This window comes from Agelaius tricolor, unplaced genomic scaffold (assembly GCF_023055355.1).
Source record: "Agelaius tricolor isolate 1412-34295 unplaced genomic scaffold, bAgeTri1.0.p SCAF_58, whole genome shotgun sequence".
NCBI lineage: Eukaryota > Metazoa > Chordata > Aves > Passeriformes > Icteridae > Agelaius > Agelaius tricolor.
In genome coordinates, this window is record NW_027269318.1 from 629,673 (window position 1) to 655,714 (window position 26,042).

General features: G+C 47.6%; 1 protein-coding gene across 7 annotated transcripts in view; it reads right to left on the reverse strand.

Moving 5' to 3' along the window:
* Positions 1-26,042, reverse strand: part of ALS2CL (ALS2 C-terminal like) — a 115,571-nt gene that overhangs the window by 3,738 nt on the left and 85,791 nt on the right. For 4 of the 7 annotated variants that reach the window (XM_071456371.1, XM_071456370.1, XM_071456368.1 and 1 more), the window contains 14 exons: positions 23,007-23,072; positions 22,015-22,113; positions 20,870-21,028; positions 19,498-19,609; positions 17,854-17,931; positions 15,107-15,225; positions 10,833-11,006; positions 9,637-9,730; positions 8,310-8,467; positions 7,233-7,295; positions 5,487-5,660; positions 4,405-4,447; positions 4,128-4,189; positions 392-2,392 (listed from right to left, as the gene is read on the reverse strand). In XM_071456371.1, the coding sequence (XP_071312472.1) occupies positions 1,459-2,392; positions 4,128-4,189; positions 4,405-4,447; positions 5,487-5,660; positions 7,233-7,295; positions 8,310-8,467; positions 9,637-9,730; positions 10,833-11,006; positions 15,107-15,225; positions 17,854-17,931; positions 19,498-19,609; positions 20,870-21,028; positions 22,015-22,113; positions 23,007-23,072 (2,335 nt within the window). In that variant the 3' untranslated portion in view covers positions 392-1,458. Of the gene's footprint in view, positions 1-383; positions 3,222-4,127; positions 4,190-4,404; positions 4,448-5,486; positions 5,661-7,232; positions 7,296-8,309; positions 8,468-9,636; positions 9,731-10,832; positions 11,007-15,106; positions 15,226-17,853; positions 17,932-19,497; positions 19,610-20,869; positions 21,029-22,014; positions 22,114-23,006; positions 23,073-26,042 lie in introns of those variants that run through there. The other 3 variants (XM_071456374.1, XM_071456369.1, XM_071456373.1) reach the window with 3 other exon arrangements.

Consider the following 26,042-nt stretch of genomic DNA (forward strand, 5'->3'; position numbering starts at 1 on the left):
AAGACACGGGCACTTTGGAATTCTGGGATAAAAGGAATCTGATTTTCCATGAAATATTGTCTGGGATAAGACACGGGCACTTTGGAATTCTGGGATGAAAGGAATCTGATTTTCCATGAAATATCCTTTGGGATAAAACATGAACACTCCAGAATTCCACATTTATATCCCAAAAAACCCAACCACGCCTCTGGGGGGGAAGGAAAACCAAAAAAAAACAAAAACAAAAACAAACAAACAAAAAAAACCCAAACAAAAAAACCCACACAAAAACAAAAAAAATCCCACAAAAACCCGACACGTCCAACTCCCCCCAAATCCCAGAAGTTTTCATTGGAATTCTTCCACTTGGAAGCATTCCAGAGGGAACAAACTGGGCCCACCTGGCTCGGGACACGACGAACACGAGGAGCGGCAGGAGGTCGTCCATGGGCAGGCGGTAACCGGCGCCCAGCAGCCGCGACACCGTCAGCTCCAGCTCCTCGTAGGTCTGCCGCAGGACCTCCAGCTTCTCCCTGGGATCCACCGTGGTGCTGCCGGGATAAAAGAGCCATGGGAAAGCCGCACCCAGAAAAAAACGGGGTTAAAATGAAAAAAATTAGGGATGAAAGGATTGATGGATTGGGGCCAAAGGGTGGAGGAAAGAGGAAGCACCAAGGTTGGGCCAGGGGATGTGCCAGGGTGGAATGGAACAGTCCTGGGGTCTCCCATATGGAATGGGACATTCCTGGGCTTTCCTGTATGGAATGGGACATTTCTGGAGATCCTCTTCCTCAGGATCTCCAGCTTCTCCCTGGGATCCACTGTGGTGCTGTGGGGATAAAAGAGCCATGGAAAAGCTGCACCCGGAAAAACGGGGCTTAGGAAAAAACATAGGGATGAAAGGATTGATAGATTGGCTCCAAAGGGTGGAGGAAAGAGGAGGCACCGAGGTTGGGCCAGGAGATGTTCCAGGGTGGAATGGGACATTCCTGGTGTCTCCAGTATGGAATGGGACATTCCTGGTCTCTCTCATATGGGATGGGACGTTCCTGGTGTCTCCCATATGGAATGGGACATTTCTGGAGATCCTCTTCCGGAGGATCTCCAGCTTCTCCCTGGGATCCACCGTGGTGCTGCGGGACAAAAGAGCCATGGGAAAGCTGCACCCGGAAAAACGGGATTAAAATGAAAAAAATGAGGGATGAGAGGATTGATGGATTGGGGCCAAAGGGGAGGCACCGAGGTTGGGCCAGGAGATATTCCAGGGTGGAATGGGACATTCCTGGTGTCTCCAGTATTGGATGGGACATTCCTGGGGTCTCTCGTATGGGATGGGACATTCCTGGTGTCTCCCATATGGAATGGGACATTTCTGGAGATCCTCTTCCAAAGGATCTCCAGCTTCTCCCTGGGATCCACCGTGGTGCTGCTGGGACAAAAGAGCCATGGGAAAGCCGCACCCAGAAAAAAACGGGGTTAAAAGAAAAAATTAGGGATGAAAGGATGGATGGATTGGCTCCAAAGGGGAGGCACCGAGGTTGGGCCAGGAGATGTTCCAGGGTGGAATGGGACATTCCTGGGGTCTCTCGTATGGGATGGGACATTCCTGGTGTCTCCAGTATTGGATGGGACATTCCTGGTGTCTCCCATTTGGAATGGGACATTCCTGGTGTCTCCCATATGGAATGGGACATTTCTGGAGATCCTCTTCCAAAGGATCTCCAGCTTTTCCCGGAGATCCACCGTGGTGCTGGTGGGATAAAAGAGCCATGGAAAAGCTGCATCCGGAAAAACGGGGTTTAAAAAGAAAAAATGAGGGATGAAAGGATTGATGGATTGGCTCCAAAGGGTGGAGGAAAGAAGAGACACCGAGTTTGGGCCAGGGGATGTTCCGGGGTGGAATGGGACATTCCTGGGCTTTCCTGTATGGAATGGGACATTTCTGGAGATCCTCTTCCAAAGGATCTCCAGCTTCTCCCTGGGATCCACCGTGGTGCTGCCGGGACAAAAGAACCATGGGAAAGCCGCACCCGGAAAAACAGGGTTTAAAAAGAAAAAATTAGGGATGAGAGGATTGATGGATTGGGGCCAAAGGGGAGGCACCGAGGTTGGGCCAGGAGATGTTCCAGGGTGGAATGGGACATTCCTGGTGTCTCCAATATTGGATGGGACATTCCTGCTGTTTCCAATACGGAATGGGACATTCCTGGGGTCTCTCGTATGGGATGGGACGTTCCTGGTGTCTCCAATATTGGATGGGACATTCCTGGGATCTCCCAAGTGGAATGGGACATTCCTGGTCTCTCTCATACGGAATGGGACATTCCTGGTGTCTCCCATATGGAATGGGACATTTCTGGAGATCCTCTTCCGCAGGATCTCCAGCTTCTCCCTGGGATCCACCGTGGTGCTGCCGGGATAAAAGAGCCATGGAAAAGCTGCATCCAGAAAAACGGGGTTTAAAAAGAAAAAATTAGGGATGAAAGGATGGATGGATTGGCTCCAAAGGGGAGGCACCGAGGTTGGGCCAGGAGATGTTCCAGGGTGGAATGGGACATTCCTGGGGTCTCTCGTATGGGATGGGACGTTCCTGGTGTCTCCAATATTGGATGGGACATTCCTGGGATCTCCCAAGTGGAATGGGACATTCCTGGTGTCTCCAATATTGGATGGGACATTCCTGGTGCTTCAAATACGGAATGGGACATTCCTGGGATCTCTCGTATGGGATGGGACATTCCTGATGTCTCCAATATTGGATGGGACATTCCTGGGATCTCCCAAGTGGAATGGGACATTCCTGGTCTCTCTCATATGGGATGGGACGTTCCTGGTGTCTCCCATATGGAATGGGACATTTCTGGAGATCCTCTTCCAAAGGATCTCCAGCTTCTCCCTGGGATCCATCGTGGTGCTGCCGGGACAAAAGAGCCATGGGAAAGCCGCACCCGGAAAAACCGGGTTTAAAAAGAAAAAAATTAGGGATGAAAGGATTGATGGATTGGGGCCAAAGGGGAGGCACCGAGGTTGGCCCAGGAGATGTTCCAGGGTGGAATGGGACATTCCTGGTGTCTCCGATATTGGATGGGACATTCCTGGGGTCTCTCGTATGGGATGGGACGTTCCTGGGATCTCCCAAGTGGAATGGGACTCTCCTGGTGTCTCCCATATGGAATGGGACATTTCTGGAGATCCTCTTCCAAAGGATCTCCAGCTTTTCCCGGAGATCCACCGTGGTGCTGGTGGGATAAAAGAGCCATGGAAAAGCTGCATCCAGAAAAACGGGGTTTAAAAAGAAAAAATTAGGGATGAAAGGATTGATGGATTGGCTCCAAAGGGGAGGCACCGAGGTTGGGCTAGGAGATGTTCCAGGGCGGAATGGGACATTCCTGGGATCTGTCAAGTGGAATGGAACATTCATGGTGTCGCCCATTTGGAATGGGACATTCCTGGGATCTCCAATATTGGATGGGACATTCCTGGTGTCTCCACTATGGAATGGGACATTCCTGGGATCTCCCATATGGAATGGGACATTTGAGGATGTGAGGAATTTCGGGCTCCTTTGGGAACTGGAGCCCAAGGCTTTGGAATCCCTCAGGGAATGCTGGAATATTTTCCCTCCATGCTGATGCCAAGCTCGTCTGCTTTGCCTCAAGACCCCAACTGGAACAATTCAAAATCATGGAATCATGGAATTTTTGGGGTTGGATGGGATCCTAAAGAACATCCAGTTCCAACCCCATGCCAGGGACATTTCCCACTGTCCCAGGGTGCTCCAAACTGGCTTTGGGCACTTCCAGGATCCAGGGGCAGCCACAGCTGCTCTGGGAATTCCATCCACAGAGATGGAATTCCATCCCCACGTTCCCAGCCAGGAGCTCCTTCCCAGGAAATATCTGTGCCAAGTGGAGGACACTGAGCAGGGAACGGCTGGATTTCATTATTGATGCCTCCACGAAATTTTGGAGGGAAAAATTCCATGGAATTCGCTTTGAACCAGAAAGCACATCCCAAACAACTTTTCCTTAAATAATGAACGGAATTGCCCAGGAATGCTTTTGAAACAGGTAGAAATTCCTGGCATTTCCCAAAAATAAAAAAAATCCCTGGATTTGAGTGGGAAGAGCCAGGCAGGGACTCACATGAGCTTCTGCAGGCACTCGGTGGCAGACAGGAAACATTTATCCTTGATCAGGGAGCGCCTCTGGAAAAGAGACAGGGATACCTTGGGAATACTGGGGGCAGCGATTCCGGAACCATCCCCCAAGATCTCCATGGAAATCCACAGGCAGCGCCTCTGGACGGGAGCTGATCATGGAGCTCGGATTCCTGGGATTCATTCAGAGAAGCTCTGTCCTCATCCAAGCCCAATTCCAAGTCCCATTCCCATTCCCGGCTGGCTCCGAGGGTTTTCCTTACCTGGTTGGAGGTCAGGGTGAGATCTTTGAGAGGCCACAGGTGCCTGGAAAGGGAAAAGCGGGATTTAGGATGGATTCCATCCTGAATCCCGTTGGTTCTTCCATCTCCTCCCCCAAGGTGCTGCCAAAGCCTCGGAGGCTCCACTCGCTCCTCTCCTGGTCCTGCTCCGGGTGGGATTTGCCTCAGGAACCTGGGAGATCCCATCCCATGGATCCACTTCCCCAGGAGCTTCCATCCCATGGATCCACTTCCCTCCAACCCATGGATCCACTTCCCTGGGAGCCTCCATCCCCATGGATCCACTTCCATCACAGCTCCCATCCCATGGATCCATTTCCCTGGAAGTTCCCATCCCGTGGATCCACTTCTCTCCATCCCACAGATCCACTTCTCTCCATACTATGGATCCACTTCCCTGGGAGATCCCATCCCATGGATCCCCTTCCCTGGGAGCCTCCATCCCCATGGATCCACTTCCCTGGGAGCCTCCATCCCCATGGATCCACTTCCATCAGAGCTCTCATCCCATGGATCCACTTCCCTGGGAGCTCCCATCAGAGTTTGCATTCCTCAGGGATGATTCTGGATAATCCATGGGAAATTTTGGCACTTTTGGATCCAATTCCTCTCATTTCTTTTGGAAGGAATCCAATTGAGACCCTGGACCTGCTGTGCTCCTGAAATCCTGGAGGAAAATTCCCAAGCTGCTTTCCATCACTTCCAGAGGTGGATCCAGGAGCAGGAATGGAGGAGGGAAACATCTGCCTCCACTTTTTCCATCTTTTCCCATTTCCACATTTTAACACATTTAAGGGAATACCTTGGAATGAACATTCCTTCTCCAAGACATTTATCAATTCTGGATGATTTGGAACAAAAAATTTGGGAATTCTCCACACAAAAATGAGGATTAGCAGGGATAACAGCAGCTTTCCCGTACCAATTCTCCTTCCAGCCAAACATTCCCAAGTAGGAATTCTGGGAGAAACTCCCAGTGAAAAACTGGGGAAAAACCAATGATGAATCAAAAAACTACTCAACTCTCCCGGGATTTTCCCTGGGGATGGGAAAATCCCACTTACTTCTGCACATCCAGGAATTCCAGGAGCTGGATATCTGGGAAGAGGCTGAGCTCCACGATTCCCTGGCAGTAGAGCTCGTCCTCCCGCTGGTGCTGGAGCATGTAGAGCATGGAGAGCTCGGGATAGAATCTGGGCAGGATCAGGGGCAGCACCAGCCTGGAGCCCTTCCCGAGACTGGAAAACAGGGAAAAAAAAAAAAAACAAACTGAGATTTTCCAGGGAAATCCATGTGGATATTCCCAAACCTATGGAAGAGGCGTTTTCGAGGGGTTCTCCTTGTTTTCCGCTCTTCCGAGCTTGGCGCGGTTGGGTTGTGGTGGCCACAAGTTGATCCAAGAGGTTCTGGTGCTCCAGGACATCTCCAGGGAATTCACTGGGAAAAACCTGGAGCTCCAGATCTCAGGAGTCACCAGGAAAAACCGGGAGCTCCAGATCTCCAGAGTCATCAGGAAAAAACGGGAGCTCTAGGAGATCTCTGGAGCCACTGGGAAAAACCTGGAGCAGCAGGAGATCTCCAGGAAATTGGAAATTCACTGGGAGAAACCTGGAGCTCCAGATCTCAGGAGTCACCAGGAAAACCTGGAGCTCCAGATCTCGGGAGTCATCAGGGAAAACGTGAAGCTCCAGGAGATCTCTGGAGCCACTGGGAAAAACCTGGAGCAGCAGGAGATCTCCAGGAAATTCACTGGGAGAAACCTGGAGCTCCAGACCTCGGGAGTTACCAGCAAAACCTGGAGCTCCAGATCTCGGGAGTCATCAGGAAAAACATGGAGCTCCAGGAGATCTTTGGACCCGCTGGGTAAAACCTGGAGCAGCAGGAGATCTCCAGGAAATTGGAAATTCACTGGGAGAAACCTGGAGTTCCAGATCTCTGGAGTTACCAGCAAAACCTGGAGCTCCAGATTTCGGGAGTTACCAGGAAAAACCTGGAGCTCCAGATTTCGGGAGTTAGCAGAAAAAAACTGGAGTTCCAGATCTCCGGAGTCACCAGGAAAACCTGGAGCTCCAGGAGATCTTTGGAGCCGCTGGGAAAAACCTGGAGCAGCAGGAGATCTCCAGGAAATTCACTGGGAGAAACCTGGAGCTCCAGACCTTGGGAGTTACCAGCAAAACCTGGAGCTCCAGATCTCGGGAGTCATCAGGAAAACCATGGAGCTCCAGGAGATCTTTGGACCCGCTGGGTAAAACCTGGAGCAGCAGGAGATCTCCAGGAAATTGGAAATTCACTGGGAGAAACCTGGAGTTCCAGATCTCTGGAGTTACCAGCAAAACCTGGAGCTCCAGATTTCGGGAGTTACCAGGAAAAACCTGGAGCTCCAGATTTCGGGAGTTAGCAGAAAAAAACTGGAGTTCCAGATCTCCGGAGTCACCAGGAAAACCTGGAGCAGCAGGAGATCTTTGGAGCCACTGGGAAAAACCTGGAGCAGCAGGAGATCTCCAGGAAAATCACTGGGAAAAACCAGGAGCTCCAGATCTCAGGAGTTACCAGGAAAAACCTGGAGCTCCAGACCTCGGGAGTCACCAGGAAAACCTGGAGCTCCAGATCTCAGGAGTTACCAGGAAAACTTGGAGCTCCAGATCTCGGGAGTTACCAGGAAAAACCTGGAGCTCCAGGAGATCTTTGGAGCCACTGGGCTCTGATCCTGGCTCAAGCAGACAAACACCAGCTCAGCACTTCCTGAATTCCAGGACCCCTGGTAAATCCCACCGGGATCTGAACACGGAACCTCTGGAGGCGCCACCAACCTGGGATCCGCATCCTCCGAGGGCACGCGGCCCTTCCGCTCCAGGGCCACCCGGAGCAAGCCCCTGGAAGAGCAAAAGCAAGGATGAGTTCCTTCCCTGGTTTCGTTTAAGGATAATTTGTTCCCAGAGGAGGAGTGGGAGATCAGTGAAAATCCCTGGAATTCTGACGGAGTTGTTGCAGTGTTTCAGGGGTTTCTGCTCGAGCAGCAGACGCGCCAGGAATGGCTGAGAATTCCAGAATTTCCACGGATTCTAAAGAGCACAGTGGTCACAATTCCTGACCCCACTCTGGATGAGCAGCTGGGCTTTGTCTTGATTTCCCAGAGAATCCTGGAATGGTTCAGGTTGGATTTCAGGAAGGAATTCCTGGCTGGGAGGGTGGGGAGGGGCTGGGATGAAATTCCCAGGAAATCTGTGGCTGCCCCTGGATCCCTGGCAGTGTCCAAGGAGAGGTTGGACAGGGCTTGGAGCACGTGGGATAGCAGGAAGGGACTGGAGCTGGATGAGATTTCCCACCCAAAGCATTCCATGATCCCGTTTTTCCTTCAGCCATGGATTTCCAGCCACAGGGATTTGTGCTCTGATTGACACTGACGCCTCGAGGAAGCAACTCTCCCAGGAACTCCTGGGGACTCTCAAGAATTCCAAAGAATTCCAAAGAACTCCCAAAAATTCTGAAGAATTCCCAACAATTCCAAAGAACTCCCAAGAATTCTGAAGAATTCCCAAGAACTCCCAAGAATTCCCAAGAATTCTCAAGAATTCTGAAGAAGTCCCAAGAATTCTCAAGAATTCCCAAGAATTACAAAGAACTCCCAAGAATTCTGAACAATTCCCAAGAATTACAAAGAGCTCCCAAGAATTCCGAAGAATTCCCATGAATTTCAAAAAATTCCCAAGAATTCCAAAGTACTCCCAAGCATTCCCTAGAATTCCCAAGAATTCCCATGAATTCCCATGTCCTCCCAAGAACCCCCAAGCACACAGGACCACAACTAAGGCCCAGCTCCCAATCCCAGGATCCCAAAGATCCATTCCATGCTCCCGCCCCATGGAAAAGCTCCAGCCTGGACTCACTGGTAGAATTCCCAGATTTTCTTGGAGTAGAACTTGACCTCCTCCTGCGCCATGGCCAGCAGGTGCCGGTTGGCCCCGATCCCGGAATACGTCGCCTGGAACGCCACGGTCAGAGCCCTGAGCAGCTTTCCCAAGGGATGCAGGGAAGATTCCAACGCCTGGAAATCCCAATTTCATGGATCAGGAGGAGAGGAAAAGCCCCAGATTCCTCCCGGGATTCCCAGCTGGGATTTGGGATCTTCTGGATGCCGTAAATGCTCCCTGCTCCCTTTTCCAGTTGGGATTTGCTGGGATATTCCAGAGGGAACAAAAGGCGCTCCAAGGAAAAGTGGGTGAGGGAAAAATAACCTCGCTATTTATTAGACAAATTCTTGATTATTAATTTTTCTATTCTATAAATTCTCTGGTTTTTAAACAAATTCTCTGTTTATTATTAAATTCTCTATTTACTAATAAATTCTCTATTTTTAAAATCTCTATTAATTACATGAATTTTTTATTCTTAAATTCCCTATTAATCATTAAATTCTGTTCTTTAATTATCTATTATATAAATTCTTTATTTATTCTTAAATTCTCTATTATATAAATTTTCTATTATTAAATTGTCTATTTATTATTAAATTCTCCATTATTAAATTATCTATTAATTCTCTATTCTTAAATCAGTTATTACAGTAAATTCTCCACTGTTAAATTCCCAATTTATTATTTAAATCTCCATAATTAAATTGTCTATTTATTGTTAAACTATTTATTATTAAATGCTTTATTCTTAAATTCTCTATTTAATATTAAATTCTCTATTCTTAAAGTCATTATTAGTCAATTTATTGATTATATGAATTCTCTATTTATTAATAAATTCTCTGTTTATTATTAAATTATCCATTATTACATTCCCTGTAATAATGGATAATTTCATATAAATAATAATGGATAAAATAAATTTCATATAAATAATTAACTATTATTAAATAATAATTAATAATTAATTATAATTAATAATTAATAATTTCATATAAATAATTAATTTCATATAAATAATAATGGATAAAATCATATAAATTTTTTATTTCTTATTAAATTCTCCATTATCAAATTCCCTTTTTTAATATAAACTCTTTTATTAGTAAATTCCTTATTTATAATAAAAATTGTTTATTATTTAATTATCTATTTATTTAAAAATTCTCTACTCTGAAATTATTTCTTCTATAAATCCTCTGTCATTCGATTATTTATCATAAATCCTGGATTTTGACCGTTTTAATAATGAAAATTTTAATAATTTCTGTTAATTTTATTAAACCATTTCAATCCTCACCTTCTCCAAATAACCCTGGAGCGACTCCGGCTCCTGGTGCTCGGTGAGATCTTCCAGGATCTCCTCAATTTTCCAGGAAATCTCCTCAGAGCCTCTGGAAAAGAAACCAAGAATTGAGGGAAAACCACCCATGAACAAATCCCAGCTGGAAAATTCCAAAGGGGCATCCAAGTCATTTCAATAAATTCATTTCCCATGGGTGCGGATCAATCCCAGCAGCAAAAATTCCAGCTGAGGCGGGAAATTCCTGCTCCTTTTTCCTGAGCGGGAACAGCTGGAAAATTCTTGGAATTACACAACATTCCCGGGTGGGAATGAGGGCCTGCATTCCCAACAGGAATTCCTGGGATTTTCTCTTGGACAGAGCAGGAATTCCCAGGATTTCCTCAGTAAAAGTTCCCGTTCCTTTGGCAGAACAGGAATTCCCAGGATTTCCTCTTTGGGGGAAAAGGAATTCCTGGGATTCCCTCGTTGGCAGGAGAGGAGTTCCTGGGATCTCCTCAGTACCTTGGGCAGAACAGGAATTCCCAGGATTTCTTCTTCAGCAGAACAGGAATTCCTGGAATTCCCTCAGTAAAAGTTCCTGTTCCTTTGGCAGAACAGGAATTCCCAGGATTTTCTCTTTGGGGGAAAAGGAATTCCTGGGATTCCCTGATTGGCAGAACAGGAATTCCTGGGATTTCTTCTTCAGCAGAACAGGAATTCCCAGAATTTCCTCGGTAAAAATTCTTGTTCCTTTGGCAGAACAGGAATTCCTGCAATTCCCTCATTGTCAGAACAGGAATTCCTGGGATTGTCTCTTTGGCAGAACAGGATTTCCCAGGATTCCCACATTGGCAAAACAGAAATTCCCAGGATTCTCTCTTGGCAGAACAGGAATTCCCTGGTTTTCCTCAGGGATTCCCAGGATTCCCTCATTGGCAGAACAAGTATTCCCGGGATTTCCTCAGGAATTCCCAAGATTCCCTCAGTACCTCTGGCAGAACAGATATTCCTGGGATTTCCTCAGGAATTCCCAAGATTCCCTCAGTACCTCTGGCAGAACAGATATTCCCGGGATTTCCTCAGGAATTCCCAGGATTCTCTTCGGCAGAACAGGAATTCTCTGGATTTCCTCAGGAATTCCCGGGATTCCCTCATTGGCAGAACAAATATTCCCAGGATTTCCTCAGGAATTCCCGGGATTCCCTCAGTACCTCTGGCAGAACAGATATTCCTGGGATTTCCTCAGCTCCTTGCTGGTTTGGATGTGGAATCCCATGAAAGATTCCTCCATTTCCTCCTTGCAGCCAGAGTGGAGGAATTCCAAGAATTGCTCGAAGATTCCCGTCCATCTCTTCTCCACTGGGAATTCCTTGAGGCCCAGCTGGCTGGAAAACAACACAGGACTGTGATTTTCCATGGTCTTCCCAAATTCTTGCGGATTTCCCCTCAAATATGGGAATGTTCTCTGGGATTTGATGGAAACACAGGGCTGGGAGAGCTGGGAATGTTTTCCTGGAGAAGGGAAAATTCCAGGGGCTCCAGGAGAGCTGGAGAGGGACTTGGGACAATGGATGGAGGGACAGGACACAGGGAGTGGCTTCCCATTGGAAAAATGGGGATTTAGATGGGATTTTGGGAAGGAATTCCTGGCTGGGATGGAATTCCCAAAGAATCTGTGGCTGCTCCTGGATCCCTGGAAGTGTCCAAGGTCAGCTTGGATCCACCTGGGATAGTGGGAGAATCCATGGAATGGGATCATCCTTAAACTCCATTCCCACCAAAACCATTCCCAGATAATCCTAAATGGATTCCATAAATGGGAATTCCTAAATGGGAATTCCATAAAAACCCTTCAAGCCTCTTGTCCTGACAACAAAAATCCTTTGGGGGAAAAAAATTCCAGATGCGTGGGACACAAATAATCCGGAATTTTTGATTTCCTGCTCCATTCACTGCTGGATACTCCTAAATATTCCTATTTAAGATTCTTTATCTCCTCAGAATTCCTGCAGAAAAGCTGGAAAAGAGTTGAGCGACCACTCCCAGGAGCTGCTCCCGCCTGGATAGCTCAGGGAAAAGGAATTTCCATCCCACAGATGCTCTGAGGAACTGGGAATATTTTAGAGGGGAAAAAAGATGGAATTGAACTGGGATTTGGGAGGGGAACTGGGATTTGGGGGGAATTTGGGCTGGAGAGAATCAAAACATCCATTCCTCCTTCCCAATGGGAATTAATTCCATGAAAATCCCAGGACTGCAGTCCAACATCAATTCCCTGCTTCCCTATTGGAATTAACCCCAATTCCAGCATTTCAGTCCAACATCCATCCCTGCTTCCCTATGGAATTAACCCCAATTCCAGGATTTCAGGAAGGCATCCATTCCTGATTCTCTACAGAATTAACTGCATCAGAATCCCAGGATGGCACTAAAAAAATCCATCCCTGCTTCCCACATGGAATTAATCCCCGGATTGCAGTCCAGCATCCACTCCCTCATTCCCACATGGAATTAATCCCAGGATTGCAGTCCAATATCCATCCCTGCCTCCCACCGCACTGAACCCCCCGGGCTCCATCCCTCCCTGTCCCATTGCCCATAAATCCACACTGGGATCAATTCCCAGGAATGCCTGCGGGGCTGGATGCGGAGCATTCCCATGGCCTCCCTTCCCGAGGATCCCATCCCCAGGACCCCATTCCCAAGGCCCCGTTCCCAAGAATCCTCTTCCCAAGGACCCCATCCCAAGGATCCCATTCCAAAGACCCTGTTCCTGTGGATCCCATTCCCCAGGACCCCAAGGATCCCATTCTCAGGATCTCTTCTCGAGGATCCTGTTCCCGAGGACCCCAAGGATCACGTTCCTGAGGATCCCATTCCCAAGGATCCCATTCCCCAGGATCCCAAGGATCCCCTTCCCAAGGATCCCATTCCCCAGAATCCCGTTTCCGAGGACCCCCTCCTTAGGATCCCATCCCAAGGACCCTGTTCCCCAGGATCTCATCCTGAGGACCCCGTTCCCCAAGATCCCAAGGATCCCCTTCCCAAGGATCCCATCTCAAGGATCCCGTTCCTGAGGACCCCAGGAATCCCCTTCCAGAGGATCCCAAGGATCCCCTTCCCAAGGATCCCATCTCGAGGATCCCGTTCCTGAGGACCCCAGGAATCCCCTTCCAGAGGATCCCAAGGATCCCCATCCCGAGGACCCCGTTCCCCAGGGCCCCATTCCTGAGAATCCCCTTCCCAAGGACCCTGTTCCCCAGAACCCAGTTCCCCAGGATCCCATCCCAAAGATCCCAAGGATCCCATTCCTGAGGGTTTCATCCCCAGGATCCCATCCTGAAGATCCCCTTCCTGAGGATCCTGTTCCCCAGGAGCCCGTTCCCAAGGATCCCATCCCAAGGATCCCATTCCCGAGGACCCCAAGGATCCCCTTCCTGGGCACCCCATTCCCAAGGATCCCATTCCCAAGGATCCCAAGGACCCTATTCCCCAGGACCCCAAGGACCCTGTTTCCCCAGGATCCCATTCCCCAGGACTCCAAGGATTCCACTCCCCAGGACCCTGTTCCGAGGCACCCCAAGGATCCTCATTCCCCAGGACCCCAAGGATCCCAGGACCCCAAGGATCCCACTCCCCAGGACCCCGTTCCCCAGGACCCCAAGGATCCCCGTTCCCCAGGACCTCATTCCCCAGGAACCCATCCTGAGGACCCCAAGGATCCCCATTCTCCAGAACCCCGTTCCCCAGGACCCCAAGGACCCCATTGTTCCCCAGGACCCCGTTGTTCCCCATGATCCCACTCCCCAGGACCCCATTCCCCAGGACTCCGTTCCGCAGGACCCCAAGGATCCCATTCCCAAGGACCCCGTTGTTCCCCATGATCCCATTGTTCCCCAGGACCCCGTTGTTCCCATGGTCCCGTTGTTCCCCATGGTCCCGTTGTTCCCCATGGTCCCGTTGTTCCCCATGATCCCGTTGTTCCCCATGGTCCCGTTGTTCCCCATGATCCCATTGCTCCCCATGACCCCATTGTTCCCCACGATCCCGTTGTTCCCCACGATCCCGTTGTTCCCCACGGTCCCGTTGTTCCCCACGATCCCGTTGTTCCCATGATCCCGTTGTTCCCCATGATCCCGTTGTTCCCCATGATCCCGTTGTTCCCATGATCCCGTTGTTCCCCATGGCCCCGTTGTTCCCCATGATCCCATTGTTCCCATGATCCCATTGTTCCCATGATCCCGTTGTTCCCCATGGCCCCGTTGTTCCCCATGATCCCATTGTTCCCATGATCCCGTTGTTCCCCATAGTCCCGTTGTTCCCCGTGGTCCCGTTGTTCCCCGTGGTCCCGTTGTTCCCCATGATCCCATTGTTCCCATGGCCCCGTTGTTCCCCATGGTCCCATTGTTCCCACGATCCTGTTGTTCCCCATGATCCCGTTGTTCCCATGATCCCGTTGTTCCCATGGCCCCGTTGTTCCCCAGGATCCCATTATTCCCCACGATCCCGTTGTTCCCAATGGTCCCATTGTTCCCATGGCCCCCTTGTTCCCCATGATCCCATTGTTCCCCATGATCCCATTGTTCCCCAGGACCCCGTTGTTCCCCACGATCCCGTTGTTCCCATGATCCCGTTGTTCCCCATGGCCCCGTTGTTCCCCATGATCCCATTGTTCCCATGATCCCGTTGTTCCCCATAGTCCCGTTGTTCCCCATGGTCCCGTTGTTCCCCGTGGTCCCGTTGTTCCCCATGATCCCATTGTTCCCATGGCCCCGTTGTTCCCCATGGTCCCATTGTTCCCACGATCCTGTTGTTCCCCATGATCCCGTTGTTCCCCATGATCCCGTTGTTCCCCATGGTCCCATTGTTCCCACGATCCTGTTGTTCCCCATGATCCCGTTGTTCCCATGATCCCATTGTTCCCATGGCCCCGTTGTTCCCCAGGATCCCATTATTCCCCACGATCCCGTTGTTCCCAATGGTCCCATTGTTCCCATGGCCCCCTTGTTCCCCATAATCCCATTGTTCCCCATGATCCCATTGTTCCCCAGGACCCCGTTGTTCCCCACGATCCCATTGTTCCCATGGCCCCCTTGTTCCCCAGGATCCCATTGTTCCCCATGATCCCATTGTTCCCCATGATCCCATTGTTCCCCATGGTCCCGTTGTTCCCCATAGTCCCGTTGTTCCCCACGATCCCGTTGTTCCCCACGATCCCGTTGTTCCCCATGATCCCATTGTTCCCCATGATCCCATTGTTCCCATGGTCCCGTTATTCCCCATGGTCCCGTTGTTCCCCATGATCCCATTATTCCCCATGGTCCCGTTGTTCCCCATGATCCCGTTGTTCCCATGATCCCATTGTTCCCATGGTCCCGTTATTCCCCACAATCCCGTTGTTCCCCACGGTCCCGTTGTTCCCATGATCCCATTGTTCCCATGGTCCCGTTGTTCCCCATGGTCCCGTTGTTGTTCCCGCTCTCACTCCGGCTGCCTGTGGGGCTCGGGGGCCGTGCTGAGCACGCCCTGGGTGCTGAGGCCGCGGCCGCCCCGCGAGCTGAACGTCCCCTGCAGCACGAAGCCGTTGGCCAGGGACAGCTTCCCCTGCAGAAAGAGTCACAAATTTAATCAGAATTGTGCATTCCACGCATTTTTAATCAAAAATTAAACTATTTATTTCTATTTCTCAATTATTATTAAATTCCCTTTTATTATTGAATTCTCTATTATTAAATCCCCTTTTTATTGTTAAATTCTCTATTTATTGTGAAATTCCCTTTTTAATATTAAATTCCAGAGAGCCTTCTCTGAGGAAAAAATTCAGAATTATAAACTAAATTAAAAACTATGAATTTTATTAGCTTTTAAATTAAAAAAATTACTTAGTTCAAGTTCTCTGTATCAATTCTCTATTCAATTCTCAATCATTATTCAATTCTTTGTTGTTAAATTCTCTATTTGTTATTAAACTTTCTATTATTAAATTCCCATCTATTATTAAACTCTCTATCATTAAATTCCATTTTTATTATTGAATTCTCTATTTATTATTAAATTCTCTTTTATTGTTAAATTTTGAAGCGCCTTCCCTGCAGAAAAATCTGGAATTAAAAATTAAGTTAAAATTTTTAATTTAAAAAAAATACTTATTTCAATTTCTTAACATCAATTCTCTATTCAATTCTCTATTATTATTAAATTGTTTGTTATTAAATTCTCTATTATCAAATTCTCTATTATATAAATTTTCTATCATTAAATTCTCTATTGATTATATAAATTCTCTGTTGATCATTAAATTCTCTATTATATGAATTCACTATTATATAAATTCTTTATTATTAAACTATCATTAAATTCTCTATTATTACATAAATTCTTTATTATTAAATTTTCTACTTATTTTTAAATTCTTTGTTATTAAATTCTTTAGTTATTAAATTTAGTTATTAAATTTAGTTATTAAATTTTATATCCTTAAATTCTTTATTTATTATATAAATTCTTTATTATTTAATTCTCTATTTATTAAAAAATTCTTTGTTATTAAATTCTCTATTAATAAAGTCTCAATTATTAATTCTTTCCTTTTAAATTCTTTACTATTAAATTCTCTATTTATAATTAAATTCTCAATTATTATTCCACTCTCCATCATTCAATTCCCTATGAATTATTCAAATCCCAAACATGAAATCCAACTCAATTTCCCAAATCTGGCTTGGAATTCCAGCCAGAAAAGCAGGAAGCACATTCCAGCTGCACCTAAATCCTGGATTTCTCTGGATTTGCCACGAAATCCAAACAGGAATTTTGGAGGGAGAATATCCCAGCACTGGAATCAACCCCTCAAAATCCACCCCAGAGATTTCCCAGGGATTCCCAGATTTTCCCCATCCCGGGGATTCCCAGATTCCAAGGAATTCTTGGATTCTCCACCATTTTCTCAGCCTGGAATGTCCTTGGAGGAGGAAGGTGATGACAAATTCTTCCTCGGCTGCCAAAGCTCGTTAGCATTAATTAACGAGCATTAATTGTGCCATCTCCCAGAATTCCTGCCAGGCTCATCCCAGATTTCTGGAAAACTCGTTTTCCCTGCCCTGGGGATTTTCTCAACCCTTTGGAGCCGGAATTTCTGTTGGAATCCAACCACAAAAGCTGGGACATGCCAGGGCAGGGCCCAGATTGCGAAATCCCAAATTTCCGCTGCCTCGGTCACGGCAGCTCCGGGCTCTGCATCATTTCCTGTGGCCCCAAAGCCTGGAATGGTTTTGTTTTAAAAATAAAAAAGGGATCTCAGGTGCAGCTGCAAAGCACAGCCAAAAATCCCAAAAAAACCCTGATAAAAACACTCAAAAAAAAAAAAAAAAAAAAGAAAAAAGTACCCAAAAACTAAACCAAAAATGTCCCATAAAACCCAACTAAAAACCCCCCAAAAGCCCCCAAAAAAATCCCAAAAACTCAACTAAAAATGTCCCTTAAAACCCAATCAAAACCCAATTAAAAAAAACTCCAATAACTCAATCAAAAATATCCCATAAAACCCAACAAAACCCCCAAAACAAAAGAAAAAAAAAATCCCAGAAACTCAACCAAATGTGTCTCGTAAAACCCTAATAAAACCCAAGGGAAAAAAAAAAACACAAAAAACAAAAACTCAACCAAAAATGTCCCATAAAACCCAATGAAAACCCAACCAAAAAACCCCAATAACTCAATCAAAAATGTCCTTTTAAAACCCAATTTAAAAACCTAAAAAAAAAAGAGAGAAAAAATCCCAAAACCTCAACCAAAAATGTCCCATAAAACCCCTTCAAAAAATCCCATAAACTCAACCAAAAATGTCCCACAAAACCCAAAAAAAATCCAACAAAAAACCCCAGAAAACTCAAATAAATGTGTCCCATAAATCCAATTAAAAAAATCAAAAAAGAGTAAAAAATATCCCAAAGCCTCAAGCAGAAGTGTCCTGAAAAACCCAAGAAAATAAACCCCAAAAACTCAACCCAAAAAACCCAAACCTCCCAAACCTGAAGCAAACAAAACATGAAAATGCCAAATTCTTCTCAAAATTCCCAAAATCTCCAGCTGCAGCTTTCCTTCTGTGCTAAACATTCCAGAAATTTGGAAAATGGGGGTTTTATAGGAAGCTGGGGGAAGCGGAGAAGGAAGGAATAAAGTTGGGAGATGAATCCATGGAAAATTCCCGGAGAAGAGGGAGGAAATTCCAACCTTTCCAACAAATGTCAGCTCCTCCGTGAAGTTCCCTTCGTAGACGGAGTCGTCTTCCAGGAGCAAAATTCCTGAGCCCTTGGGATGAAAGGAAAGGTCAGGAATTCATGGAATTAACTTCCCACCTGGTCCAATTGATCCCAGAAAAATTAATAGGATGCAGATTCCAAGATTTTTATTTTTTTTTAAAGCCAAACATCATCTTTCAATGTTTGGGGGAAGCTCCAGGGAAAACCCACAGAGAAGGAGGTCGGGAAACTCGGAACAATAAAATTATTCCATGGATTTTCCATGGAAAAGGAACAAAAAACCAGGAAAAGCCACCAAGGATTGTCACAGAGTCAAACTCGTGGTGCTCCCAATCCTGGGATATTTTAGGGAATTCTTTGGGAAATGATTCCAAGAAAACGGCAACTGTGTGGAATTCCCTGTGGGAAAGGGATCCAGAAGGATCAAAATCCAACTCCTGGCACAGGAGGCATCCCAAGAATCCCTGGAAAATCCCAGAGCTTTGGCAGTGTTGGGAATAGGCCCGTTCCATGGGAAATTATTCCAGGGAATAATTCCTGTCCATAGGGAATTTTCTGCCCACTGGGATTTATTCCATAGTTTAAACCCAAAGGTTTCTTCATCGCCAAACCAACTGGGATCACTTCCAGAGCTGGAATATTTTCCTCTGGAATGAAAACACCCCAAAAAAAAACTCAACCAAAAATGTCCCATAAAGCCCAATAAATAACCCCAAAAAAAAGGAGAAAAAAAAATCCCAAAAACTCCATTAAAATGTTCCATAAAACCCAATAAAAAACTCCCAAAAAGGAAAAAAAAAAATCCCAAAACCTCAATCAAAAATGTCTCATAAAACCCAATAAAAACCATTTTTCCCTGATTCGGGAAGTGGGAATGGGGTCGTTGGGTTTTTTTTTTTAAGGATGGATTTTTTTTAGGGTTGGTTTTTCTTAAGGATGTTTTTATTCCAGTACCAATTCCCTTTGCTTTCCCCACCAAATTCCCAACGTCCCATGGACTGGACAGGTGAATTGCCACTGGAAAAGTAAGGGTTTCATGATTTCCAGGAGAGATGGAATGTTATGGAATTCTTGGAATGGCTCGGGTTAGAAGGGACTTTCAGGATCCATGGGCAGGGATCTCCCACTATCCCAGGGTGCTCCAACCTGTCCTTGGACACTTCCAGGGACCCAGGGGCTGCCACAAATCTCTGGGAATTCCATCCCAACCCCTCCAATCCAGGAATTCCTCCCCAATATCCCAAAAATCCCTCTGGAAGGGGAGAATGAAACAAGACTTAACCAAGACCTTGCTCTTCCAAACCATGAAAATCATGGAAAATCCTGAAGGGCCCACAAGGATCCAAATCCAACCCCTGCCTTACACAGAGATCCCAACAATCCCATCCTTTCCTGGAGAGTTTTCCAAACATTCCTGGAGCTCTGGCAGCCTTTGGAATGTGCCCATTCCCTTGGGAATGTCCATCCTGAGCACCCACTGGGAGCAGAACCTTTCCCTGATCTCCAACCCTCCGTGTCCTCCGGGATGAATTTGGGGATGAAACCTCAGTCCCGCCCTCGGCGGTGGATTCCCCATCCCAGGGATTCCCAGATTCCACGGGAATCTCGGACTCACCACCATTTTGTCCGCATGGAATGTCCTCTGGTAGCAGAGCCCTGACTGGGTCACCACGATGCCTTCTCCATGTCTGTGGTCATCCAACCACATCCCGATGTACCTCTCCCCTCTGCAATGCAAGCAAATCCCAGGTCACGGATTTTTCCCCGTTTTCCCAGCTCTCCATCCATCGGCTTTGTCCTGCCCAGGGTGATTTTTCCTGACACAACGCTCCAGGCTGGATGTCCCACACAAACCGAGCTCCGGGAATGTTTTCCAAGGAATTCAAGCCTTGCATCCCCCCCCTCATCCATCCCAAATCTCCAGGGTTTATCCCACCAAACCCAAAGCTGTCTCATGTCACGGACACATTCAATGAAAAATCCCTTCGCCAGGATCTTTCCTCCTGAGAAGCTGGGAAGCTTCAGCTTCTCCATGTTTTGGAATGTGACTTGGAGAATCCTTTACCCAGCACGTGAAACTGTTTTTACCTGACGACCAACGACAGCTGGGGTTATTCTGCTGAAACTATCCTATTTGTATTTTTGGCAAAACAAAGCTCTCCGCACTTGTTAAGGCCAGCATTATAGCGGGCATTATGGCTCTGTTGGGAGTATTAATTTTGCCGTGGTTTTTGCGCGTGCCTACAGAACACGGTGCAAAGGATGGTATCTGCTGCGTTTAACCAGACCATGCTTGTCCAACAGAAAAACGGGGGAAGTGTGGAGAGCCTTGTGGGCAGCTGGCTGGCTGAGAAAGGGCACACAGACATGATACCACTGGATAAGCAACAAGGAGACAAATCTGGGATTCAGCAGCCAGAGTCCAAGCACTGACAAGGACATTGTGCCCTCGGTGCAGCAACAGGAGAGAGGAGAGGATCTCTTGCCAGGAATATGAGGATAGTTTCAGCAGAATAACCACGAGAATGTAGAAGTAGTAACAAAATAACCATAAGAATATAGAAGTGGGCGTGGTTGCCCGATAAGTAATTAACCAATCATGAGCTCAGCTTTGCAATATGTATGAGCTTCATTAACACCAATATAAATATGTGTGAACCATCAATAAAGTTCGAGGCTTGCTGATCACTCATACTGTGTGCTGCATTTCCCACAGACAGCCCCACCTGTGCCGAGGCTGCGAGCAGTCACAGGATTTTATTGCCATTCCTTTCTATTCCTTGCTACCCTTTCTCCTATTCTTTTAGTGTAGTTTTAATACATCATTTTCTTTTAATATATCATTTTCTTTTAATATAATATATATATATTATAAAATAATAAATCAGCCTTCTGAAACACGGGGAGTCGACATTCTCATCTCTTCCCTTGTCGGGGCTGCCTGCAAAGTTCAGCAGCCCCACACCTGAGATCCATCCCACCTTTACCTCTCCTTGTCCTCCCAGACTCCGTATCCGTTCTTTCTGTCGTTTTCCCACTGTCCCGTGTATTTGAAGGGATGCTCAGCCGAGAAGTTCTCCAGGATCCCAAAGCCTTGGCGCACGTTGTCCTTGAAGTAGCCCTTGTAGACCAGGTCATTCCCATACCTGCAGGAAGAGGGATGGAATTCCAGACTGGGAATATCTGACAGCTACTCCTGGAGTAGAAAACCAGCGAAGCAAGGAGATCAGGCTCGTCCATCTCGAAATATTCCAAAGATTTTTCTGACAGTGCTGAATTTGGATCCTTGTTTGCTGTCAGGAATGTGCATCCCCCAAACCAGACATTCCAGAGCTTCCCAAATTATCCAAGGACTCAACACATGGGCTTGGAGCTGTCCTGGGAGAGGCCACTCAGGCCTTGACCTCTCACCAGCCTGGGCACAGGAAGCTCTGGTGAATCCAGGCTGGAAAATCGGATCCATAGGAAGGAGGCCAAGCCTGGATCCAGCTCTTTGTGGTGGCCACCAGCCCTTCCCTGGACTGGTCCCTCTGGGAAGAGCAGCTCCGAGAGAAACGAAGGAGCAGAACATCCAGGTTGGAGGACAGGCCTGTCCCAGCTGGAATGTTGGGTCTGTCCTACTTGGCATGAGAAATCAGGGATAGGGATGAGCAGGAACCAGGGGCCGCCCAGTGTTCCCAGCAGCCAAAGCATTTGGGGTGACTTCGGAGGAGAAAATTCCAGGGAAACCTCAGAGCCCCTGGCAGGGCCTGGAGGGGCTCCAGGAGAGCTGGAGAGGGACTGGGGACAAGGCATGGAGGGACAGGACACAGGGAATGGCTCCCAGTGCCAGAGGGCAGGCATGGATGGGAGATTGGGAATTGGGAATTCCTGGCTGGGAGGGTGGGGAGGGGCTGGGATGGGATTCCCAGAGCATCTGTGGCTGCCCCTGGATCCCTGGAATGCCCAAGGAAAGGCCGGAACAGCCTGGGACAGCGGGAGGTGTCCCTGCCCATGGAATGGCGTCATCCTTAAGCTCCCAAACAATTCTGGAATTCTAAAGGCCCACAGAGCGTTTCCAGACCAGGCCGCAAGGATTTCAGGGAACATTTCCCACTCCAAACCCCTGGAACCCGTCCTGGATTTTACTTACTCACAGATTCCGTAGCCCCTCATCTTGCCCTGGTGCCAGTGGCACTTGTAGCAGTCATAGCGATCCTCGGAGCGCCGCGGCACCAGGCAGATCCCAAACCTGCCGGGGCCACAGCAGAAAGGTCAGCATGGGAAAAAGAAAAAAAATCAACATGGAAAAAAAAGTCAACGTGGAAAAAAAAGTCAACGTGGAAAAAATAGTCAGCGTGGAAAAATGGCAATTCCATTGCAGTGGATGAAGTTTAAAAACCAATTTGAATTCCATTGGATTGGGTTTCTCCTGTAAAACTCCTCATTTAAGTGAGATTTGTTAAAGGATCTAAAAATAACTTTGAGACACTTCCTAGGAATAAATTCCCATGGATTTTGGGATTTGGGATCAGGTTCCAGCTGGATGGAAATGTCTGCACTGAAAGCAGCAACTCCATTGTAGCGGATGAAGTTCAAAAAAGCAAGGATTGTCCAAATTCCCAATGTTTGGGATCAGCCCTACCTGGGACACTTCTCCCAGGTGCCACTGGGCCAAAGGAAAGCTCATCCCTTTGGGAGCTGCATTCCCAGATCCTGATCGATCCTTCTCCAGAGTTTCTTTCAGTGCTGTTTTCCCCCTCTTTCCCCCTTTCCCATTTTAGGGGCTGAGTTAAACGTTCTGGGATTCCCAACACAAAGTGCTCAGGATATATTTTTTCTCCCTTGGAAAAATGAGGAATCCTAAAGTCCTATTTCCAATAAAATTGAGATAAATAATACTTGAATTTCATGGATTGCTTTCTTAAATCATGAGGAAAAACTCATTTAAGGTTTTAAAGAGACCTAAAAATAACTTTAAGACACTCCCTAGGAAAAAAAATCCCACAGATTTTGGAATCCGGGATCAAATTCCAGCCCCGGGATCAGTCAGTGTCAGTCCCCTCCCTTCAGGCTCCAACCTCTGGCAGGAACCATTCCCAGTTTCTTTTCAAAACAGGGAATATCCCGTTTTCCAAGGCTTACCCGTGCTCCAGGCCCTCCTGGAAATCCCCGACGTAGTTGCGTCCATCGCTCCACTTCAGCGTCCCCCTGGAACCCAAGGAATTCTCTCACAAGGGACATCACAACATTCCCAGATGGAACAGCACCTGCTAAAGCCCAGCCTAAATATTTAGGCCGGCTTAGATGGAGCTTGGAGTCCTGTGGAAGGTGCCCGTGGCAGGGGAGTGGAATTGGATCTTTCCCAAAGTTCTTTCCGACCCAAACCATTCCCAGAATTTATGCCAAATATCCAAAATGTTCCTGGGAGGGCAGAGACACAAAAGGCTCCCCCAGGCCTTGGTTTCCAGCAGGAGGATTTAATCCCATAATGTTTTCCTGCTCTGGGCTGAGTGGGAAGAATCCATTCCATTCCCTAATCCCAAAAGTATTTTCTGGAGGTGCTGCCTCGTGCCTTTAGGACCTTGCACCTGATCCTGAATTAATTACAGGGATTGATCCAACGGGAGCTCCTGCCTGGCCCATCCCCGTGGACACGGTGACACCACAGCCTGGAATTCCAGCGGCTCAGCCACCGGGAAAACACAGAGGGAAACCATTCCCAAGGGATCGATCATCCCATGTTTTGTGGGGGCTGGAAAGTGATTCCGGGAGGAGATCCCACAGCAGGGAGAGCCAGGAATGGGCAATGCCAGGGAAATTCCTGCCCGGCCGCGCCCGGCTCCGGAGCGATTTCCCTCCCTCCCGGAATCCCGCTCCACCCACACCCACTGAGAGCTTTAATTCCGGCCTCATCCCAGAAAATCGCATCCCTGCACATTCCCCAGCCGGACACAATGGAATTACAAAATCCTGGAATGCTTTGGCTTGGAAGGACCTTCAAGATCATCTCATCCCATGGGCAGGGACACCTCCCACTGTCCCGGGTGATCCAAGTGTCCAACCCGGCCTTGGGCACTGCCAGGGATCCAGGGGCAGCCACGGCTGCTCTGGGAATTCCATCCCAGCCAGAAATTCCTTCCCAAATTGAGAGCTTAAATGGATCTTGAGCTTGGAATTAAAACTGGGAATTAGGTTGAGGAAATATCAGGGATTTGAGGAATTCTGAGCTCTTTCTGGAGCTGGGGATCAAGGCTTTGGAATCCCTCAGGAATGTTGGAATACTTTCCCTCCACACTGATGCCAAGCTCATCTGTTTTACCTCAAAATCCCAACTGGAACAATTCAAAATCATGGAAACCTGGAATTTTTGGGGTCGGATGGGATCCTAAAGAACATCCAGTTCCAACCCCGTGCCAGAGACATTTCCCACTGTCCCAGGGTGCTCCAGCCGGGCCTTGGACATTCCAGGGATCCAGGGGCAGCCACAGCTGCTCTGGGAATTCCATCCCAGCCCCTCCCCACCCTCCCAGCCAGGAATTCTTTCCCAACATTTAATCCAAACCTCCTCTGGGTCGGTTTGCCAGGGGATGGCGCAACACCAAAACCGTGAGGGGGTTGTTTGACTTTCACCCAGGTTGTTGTTTCAAACACCTCCACGAGAGTGGCTCTTTTCCAAGTTTTCCAGAGGATTGGTTGGATGTGTTGGCCATTTCAATATTTTAATTTTAATTTAAATTGAAATCTCCTTTGGCTTTGTGGGTCTGAGTGGGGAAAGGGGAGCAGCCAAAGGGGTGAGGGAACAGCTGGAGCTGGGCCAGGTTGAGGTTGGATTTTAGGGAAAAGTTCTTCCCCCCAAGGGTGTCGGGCACTGAACATTCCCCAAGGAATGGGCACATTCCCAAGGCTGCTCCAGGAGTTTGGACAGGGTGGGGTTGTTGGGATCTGTACGGGGCTTGATCCCTGTGAGCCCTTCCCACTCAGGATATTCCCTAATTTCCTGTCTGCTCCGGGCACAAGGATGTTCAAGCCACATCTGAGTGGGAGTCTGGCCTTCTCCCAGCCCAGGTCACCTGAAATTCCAGGACAGGCACTGGAGGACTCTGGAATTCCAGGACAGCCAGTGGAGAGCACTGGTGTTTTTGTTTTTGCCAAAGAGCCCAAATTCCCACTCCCACAGCTCCGCTCCCGTGCTCCTCCCTCAGAAACCCCAGAGCGGCCACCAAGGCCAGGATGCTGCTCTGGAATAAAATCACAGCAGAGGAATTCCAGGAGTGGGAAGGGAACTCAAATCCAAGGAATCAAACGCCTGAAGTTCCTGAATTCTGCCAGAAATTTCCTGGGATGCCTCACCCGAGTCACTCCATGGGGCAGGAGAGGTTTGGATTAATTCCAGTTTTCCAGCCCTGAGGCAGGAGAGGACAAAAACCTGGAGATGGTTTTGAGGGAGGGAAGGTGGGGATGACCCAAAGGTCTCCTGCCCTAAACTCTCCTTTGATGCTGTTCCAGGGCACGGCACAATCTCTTCCATGAAATATTCAGGATTCAGTTTTGGACTTGGGGCTGGAACTGGATCCAAATCCCGTCCAAGCCATTTATATTCTGGATTCTTTCATCATTTTAAGGCTCTCTCAAAGTGAGTCTCTCTCCATCCTTTTTGCTTCCAGAGCAAACTGTGTAAAACTCATGGGAAATAAAATTTCCCAATGTTTTGGTGGCTGAGGAGCTTGGTCATATTCCAGGTTTCTTCCCCAAATTAACCAGTGTTCTCTATCCTATGTCCAAGAAATTTTGGTCGGGAACCTTTGATTTACAGACATCCCCTCGCTTAAACTTGGATTTACTGAACAGTTCCCAGTATTCCCACCTGAGCTCCTTTTGGATTTAAGTTTTTCTTAATTCCTGGGATAAAAGTTTGGATGTTTCAAGTTTGGATAAAGTTCAAAGAGATTTTGCTGGTGGAGAATAAAATAAAACAAATATAAATAAAATATATCAATAAAATTCTCCCCAAAGGGTTTTTATTGGGGATTTTCCTCATCACGAGGGTGAGATTTTCATATCCCAGGCTGAGACCTCGATTTTAGGCCAAGCCTAAATCCTAAGTAGAGGCACCAGCTCGTGTAGCTTCAGGGTGACCAACACCACGTTTCTGGGGCAGCCTTTAGGATTTAATCCATA